At 44.0% G+C, this 7,007-nt stretch overlaps 1 protein-coding gene across 1 annotated transcript; it reads left to right on the top strand.

Annotated features, from left to right (window-relative positions):
- The first annotated feature begins 893 nt into the window (after positions 1-893).
- LOC116375291 (uncharacterized) lies at positions 894-6,277 on the top strand. The gene is made up of 19 exons (XM_031832289.1): positions 894-1,068; positions 1,154-1,209; positions 1,322-1,411; positions 1,646-1,773; positions 1,973-2,116; positions 2,198-2,266; positions 2,364-2,540; positions 2,752-2,848; positions 3,050-3,273; positions 3,447-3,600; positions 3,685-3,896; positions 4,074-4,191; positions 4,367-4,572; positions 4,671-4,788; positions 4,894-5,063; positions 5,512-5,609; positions 5,719-5,834; positions 5,917-6,110; positions 6,185-6,277. The coding sequence occupies exons 1-18, from the start codon at positions 1,046-1,048 to the stop codon at positions 6,078-6,080; spliced, it is 2,364 nt and encodes a 787-aa protein (XP_031688149.1). The 5' UTR covers positions 894-1,045; the 3' UTR covers positions 6,081-6,110; positions 6,185-6,277.
- Positions 6,278-7,007: the final 730 nt, after the last annotated feature.

Here is a 7,007-nt window from a genome sequence, read left to right as displayed (position 1 = left end):
TAACAATTCCAAAAAACTACTGTCTTATACACAGTGTAAGGGGATAAAGAATATGTACATAAGGATATATGAATGAGTGATGGTACAGAGCAGCATAGGCAAGATACAGTAGATGATATCGAGTACAGTATAACATATGAGATGAGTATGTAAACAAAGTTGCATAGTTAAAGTGGCTAGTGATATATGTATTACATAAGGATGCAGTCGATGATATAGAGTACAGTATATACGTATGCATATGAGATGAATAATGTAGGGTAAGTAACATTATATAAGGTATTATTGTTTAAAGTGGCTAGTGATATATTTACATCATTTCCCATCAATTCCCATTATTAAAGTGGCTGGAGTTGAGTCAGTGTCATTGACAGTGTGTTGGCAGCAGCCACTCAATGTTAGTGGTGGCTGTTTAACAGTCTGATGGCCTTGAGATAGAAGCTGTTTTTCAGACTCTCGGTCCCAGCTTTGATGCACCTGTACTGAGCTCGCCTTCTGGATGACAGCGGGGTGAACAGGCAGTGGCTCGGGTGCTTCTTGATATGCCACAGCTGTCAAGTGGATGGATCATCTTGGCCAAGGAGAAATGCTCACTAACAGGGATGTAAACAAATTTGTGCACAAAGTTTGATAGAAATAAGCTTTTTGTTCATATGGAAAATGTCTGGGATCTTTTATTTCTGCTCATGAAACATGGAACCAACACTTTACATGATCCGTTTATATTGTTATTCAGTGGAGATGGAACACACATCCTAAGAAAGGGGGAAGGAGAGGAGATGAGTAGAGGAATCCACTTCAGACTATTTAGCTGCGCCCCTAGGCTCTGGCAAGATGGCCAACCATGTGCCCCAATTAGCTAATTAATTACCCCAATCACAGCACCACCCCCATATAAAAGTGCCAGAAAGAGAACATGCTACTCATCAACTGCTGTTTTTTTTTTGTCTAGGATATTGTCAGTACGTGATAGTTGCTGTTGTGTTAACGAGCAGGTGTAGTTTACTAGCTGTTCCTGGTTAGACACTTCTACTGCTCAGTGGCAATGGCTTTTGGGTGTTGGGTGGGGTAAGTTTGGTGGTGGGCTTAAATGTTTTGAATAAGTGTTTTGATGCTGGCAACCTTTATTGACCTGTGCTATTGATTTTCATAGAGTATTTGTACTCCTGTCTGTATGGCCTAGTGTAAGATGTTCTGACCTTCCAGGAGGTAAGAAACTTAAATTGGGTCAGATTTTTTTATACAAGCTATAGAACACGGGCATTGTTGAGAATCATTTAGCTTCCACCCTTCAGATTCTCACCTTGTGTCTTTTTTATAGGGGCCATTGAGACTGCATGCCGGGATCGATACCTGTTGGTAACAACCCAACTCTCATTTGCTGGGAACCAACCTCGCTTTGAAGCGGTTGGTAAGTAGGCTTTTAACCTTTAATTCTGATGCGAAATGGGCATGAAACCAGTTTGTCAGCTTATGAACGTGGCATCTTAACTTGTCTTGGCCAGGGTTTGGTAGCTGGTGCTGCAGTATATTTCAGTCTCACTGTGCCTGTTGGACCACTTAAGAATAAACTGATTTTTATTAAGTATTGGACTTGAGCATATTCAAATTATTTGATTTGACCCAGTTCTTTACCCTTATCTAGATACTGATGGCGTTCACCCCATCACTAAGCAGTATGGGTCAGAGTGTGGCTACATGTTCAGTATCCTTCTTCTGCGTGGCCATGCTGAACTCAGAGCCTCCTATTTCTCCTGCCACACTGACAACCAGGTTCATATATTTTCTGTGCATTTTCTTTTCAAAGCCATAACACATGGGCTCACTGGTTAAATCAACATATCAATTACATTGAACCAATGTGGCGTTGCCATTGAATTGACATCTGTGCCCATTGGAGGGTTTTTAAATATATTTTATAGTTAAATTGCTACCAAATGTCTCAGTTGAAGGTCTTGCTTTTGTATCTTAGGATGATGAGGTGTTCACTTTTAGCTTTAACTTGATCACAACTGCTGCAAGTGGAGTGGAAACCACCTACATTGTGAATGCAACATGCTTCCTCCCTCTACCCTGGTCCCCCAGAGAAGTCAGCTGTGAGGAGAACTATATGGAGGTACTGATGCATGGATCTAGACTGTATCCAGGGCTCGGAGGTGGGCTTGTGTTTTTATAGGAGAGTGTTGTTACCCTGTAGGTGTCAATGAGGAGTGACGTTTCCTGTCTGTCTGGTACAACGGATGCCTGGACTGCTGCCCTTGCTAAAGTAAGCTAAAGGCTATTTGGCAAATTCTCAATTAGATGAGCTAAACTAGTTTGTCCCCAATACCACCATGCATGCCTTGTCTCTTGTTCCCCATCAGGCCCACAGCTCTGCCACGTCTACCTGGCAGGTGATGTTCCAGCAGGAGGGGCAGCAGCTGATTCCCATGTCATTCTCAGAGGCTCGGGAGCTGGGCTACGTGTTCCACCTCACCCAGGGGAGACTGGTGTTCCGCTCACCCTATACACCACGGTCTGTCATGGGGTCTGTCTCAATGGTGAGGATTTAATTGTCCTCTATCTTTGTTGTCTTCAGACTTGCTTAATTTGACATTAACGACCTAGACTGGTGGCTGTATTCCGAGAGTGTCTTTCATTGCGTAAAGTTTAAAACCAGGGTTATGCAGGATGGGAAGGAAGCCACTTATTTAGACTACTGAAATGCCCCTTTTGTACTGTTGGCAAGTACACTTAATTCTTTAATTCCAGATCAATGGTTCAGTGGTGGAGGTGGTCCATCCCATACTCTTCTCCAGGCAGAGATGGGTGGTTATGATGGTGGACTGGATTGTTGCTTGCAGCACTAGTAAGTTCCAGTGCAATATCAGGTTCCACATAATCAAGGATCAGACCTGAAGGGACTGGATTGTCTTAAGCAATAGTGATGGCTCAGTTAAGCAAATAATACTTTCACCTATGAAGTTAATTCAGATCTGTGAGATGTTTTGATCACTCGGTTGCAGAGGAAGAATTGCTCACTGGTTCGTAACACTTGTAATCTTTCCAGATGAAGGGATGTACGATGGAGCGGGGCTGGTCTGGCAGACCCCTACTCTGCTCTCCCCGCTGGTCTCTGGCCTCTCTGGGTTGGAGAGCATCAAGTTCTCAATGGGGGTGGATGGTGAGCTCCTGGATGAGCCCATCACAGCAGAGCGAGGCTACAGCCTGGACATCAGTGACACCACTGTCCAGATCAGCGTCCCCTTCAACGCTGCCGGAGGATACAGAAAAGTCAGTAGCGTACTAGGCCGGCATCTGACCATTCACATGGAGACGCTTACCTTGTATTCTGATGTAGAGAAGCTGCAAATGGCTTCAGTCATGTCCTCTGTAAACCATGAATATTCTACTTTGTAACATATAACATAATGGCAGATGCTTCATAACGGTTTCAACTCTTCCAGAGCTTTGTGATGGACAACATGTACCATGAGTTCTATGTGGTCCATCTCTACTATGAACAAATCTTTCTTGATGACTGTGGTGTGGAGACACGACTCCGCCTCCACAGGCCCATGAACACACCTCTTCTGATCCAGCACCTCTCCATCATTAACCGTAAGGAGTTCTTCTAGCCAATCCGAAGTGGATCTTCAGGTGGTCATGATTGCTAATGACCCTGTTGTCCTTCTCCCACCACAGAAACAGTCCTTGAGGATCGTGTGTTTACCGTTTACCTGGGGAACCTCTACTACGATGTTGACCTGGTGGCTGTAACGCTCAATGGTCATAACTTCACCATACTAGATGCGACTAAAAGTGGCCGCGTCATAACCATGGTCCCCCGGCCCAATAGTAACCTTCATGCCTACATTCTCAGGCTGCCATTTGAGGATGCTGCTGTTCACAAGCTGGTGAAGAGAAATATTTATGTTTACTCTTTAATGAACTACTGTGGTTTTTCTCAGTATTTCCTCGTGACTTCTCATTGGAGGATATCCAAGGTTCCTCCCCTGAACTTTCTCCAATGGGATTCACCCCTAGTTTGTGGATATAAGGTTTTGTTTCTCAATGAGTGTTCATATCCATAGTACTCTCCAGAGGGGCTTCTTCAGTTCTCGATGGACATCAACTACACGTTGGTCATCCTGCCTCAAGAGGAGCCTTACTACTACCTGGCCTCAGTCGTGGCTCAGTTCAATGATGTCTGTAAGTTGACTTTAACTTTAGTAAGAGACCTGGGATGGAATGCTATTTCTCAAGATGGCCTTCTGGTTCTGACCACTGCCTAACGTGGACGCAGCCCAGCGATCTACCACTGTTTACCCCTGATGTCATCTTGGCACTATTGACTAAACTATTGGGCCGATCTTCTCTTCGTCAGTTCCTCCGGTCTTCAAAGGCATCTGCAATGAGAAAAGCATCAGTTTCCAGATGGACCATAAGCCATTTGACTACCTGTGGGAGGTGGGTGTTGGCCCCTACATTCTGACCACAAATCTGGCAGCCAAGCGGGGCTACATCATGCAGAATGACAGCAAGAGTCTGACCCTGGAAGTGCTCCTCTTCTCTGTTGGCTACACTTATAAGGTGAGATGCTCCTTGGTCAAGCGCTTAAATTGCCTTGGCGTTGGCTCAAGTAGGAGTTATAATTATTTAAAATGTACCTTTTCTTTTTTTCCCCCCAGGACATCAATTTGAAGCAGTTCTACGGCTCGTTTGAAATTCACTCACGACTTCCTAAGACCTTGGAGGTCAAGAGTTCCTTGGCCAAAGCGTGTCTCTTCCAGACTACTGAGGTCATAGGTAACTACTAGTGCCTCATCTTTGCTGCAACTTAATTTATTGCCTGACTGTTTAGTGTTGATCATTCACTTTGTTCTAGCCCAGCTCTAACACAACTTTCTCTAGTGTGTTCCACTGAAGGGGTGGTGACAGTCGTTACTGATGTGACTCTGGCCATCCCTGGAGCTGAACCCAACGGAACCTTTCTCCTGGACTCCACCTGCAGGCCTCAAGAGACAGATGACACCAGGGTTCTCTTTAGCTTTGGACTCCACAGCTGTGGTACCAGGGTCCAGGTATAACTGTCCAACCCATACAATTTGAATCATTCAAGTGACTGGCCCTACCAGTGACTACTTCAAATGAGTTTGCCAGCATCTAACCTGGTAACCCAGAACTCATCTTGCTTAATTTGTTCAGCTGCATGACTTAGTTCTGGTTACATATGTCTTAGAATTTGCCCAATCCTGATGCGTCCAAATCTGCAAAATAAACGCTGGAACTACTGCTGTCATCAATGCATCCCGTCATTGGTGCAGAATCGGTCCATGAGATTAGCAAGCCTCAATCTCAAACCGTCAGCATACAGGCTGAATATTTAAATTAATATTCACTTTGACTGACAGGTGTCTATATTTCTCATGAGGCCTGACAAGGGAACAGTTTAGTTTATACATGGCTTGCAATAGTTTGATCATTTTCATTGAATCATGTTCATGCTTGTTACATCCTCTTGTCATCTAGGTTGACCATCAGCATGTTACCTATGAAAATGAGATCAACGTTGAGCACAAGAGCCAATCTGTGAATGCACCAGTCAAAACCAGGGATACTGCCTCTGTGTACGGGACTTCACTAATCTACTGCCTCATTGGTTAAAATAAATATTCACGTCAGTCATTAACTTTCACTACAGGCACTTGTGGCTTTAATGTTCAGTTCTCTTTTTAGGATTATAGTTCGGTGTGTCTATCCACTGAGTGACCTATACAAGCTGTTTGCATATTGGCGGTTTGAGGCAGACTCTCCAGGAGTTGGCACCATCTTGACTAGAGTTCCTGTAAAAAGTAAGTGTTCGGTAGTTGTGCAGCTAAAGAGGGTGGTAAAACTGTTACAGCTTTTTACACCTGACTCTCTGTCCAATCGTAGCATTTCCACCCACTACCCTCACCACCACCAGAAGACCGTTGACCTCCACAACTACTTCCAACACAGGCCTTAGTCCTGGGAGGCAAATGCCTGGCATCAACCCTAGGGCTAAATATGTCAAAGTCTTCAGCTGGCAAATGAACCAACCTAAAGGAACCACTTAGGCCCAGACCCCAGTCACTCTCCATACAATGGTATGAGATGGAGAAATCTGTTCTACACGTCATATTCCTAGATGAGATCTAACTTAATTTTATTCTCTCCACAGGAACAAATGAAACCACTGACTGAATCGGGAGTGATTGCGGTGTTTGTGAATATAATTAAGTCTGGTTCTTAATAAATATTTTCTTACAATCTGTACCTTGTCCTGATTGTTATGGGATGTGGCTGCATCGGGTTTGGGGAATATATCACAAGTGAGGACTTTATTTGGGAACAAAGTTGGCTAGGTAAATGCTTTGTGTGCGACGCTTTCATGTCACTTAAGACTCACGTTGGCCTTTAAGGGGTGATCAGCAGTTCTAACTGTGGCCACCTTCAGTTAACTGCTGCAGGATGTGGCTTGACTAATTCAAGCACTCAGCTTCAGACTGCTTTTTGGTAGCAAGGCGTACATGAGATCAAAAATAATTAACCATGTTGAGGCTAGTGTTACTAGATATTGAGTCAAGCAAGCTCGAGGCAAGTGTGATTCCAAAATTAATGGCTGACTTACAGATTCCCTTTTATCATTCTATAACTTATAAAGCCTCTGTAGACATGCTTTTGTAGTACTTCACTTGAAATGGCACATGGCTGGCATAGCTGAGCACATATGCTATAGAGACTAATGACGTGCTATAGAAACAGTCTTCTGTGACTGCAAAGGGTGTTGCTAGATAAGTTGACTTGTCATGAGTATGTCTGACCACTTATGCCTAGAATTAAGGCTCAAACTTGAGTTATACAGATTTTACCTGGATGCTTTAAGGCTGTTCAGGTACCCCCAATTCTGACCTTACACAACACTGCATCAGCCAGTGTCAAGTTGCATGTTATTTAAATGCTAAATTGTAACTGGTCCCATCAGAACGTGGCATAGGTCTAGA

The sequence above is a fragment of the Oncorhynchus kisutch genome, linkage group LG9 (assembly GCF_002021735.2).
Source record: "Oncorhynchus kisutch isolate 150728-3 linkage group LG9, Okis_V2, whole genome shotgun sequence".
NCBI lineage: Eukaryota > Metazoa > Chordata > Actinopteri > Salmoniformes > Salmonidae > Oncorhynchus > Oncorhynchus kisutch.
This window is presented reverse-complemented; position numbering and strand designations above follow the sequence as displayed.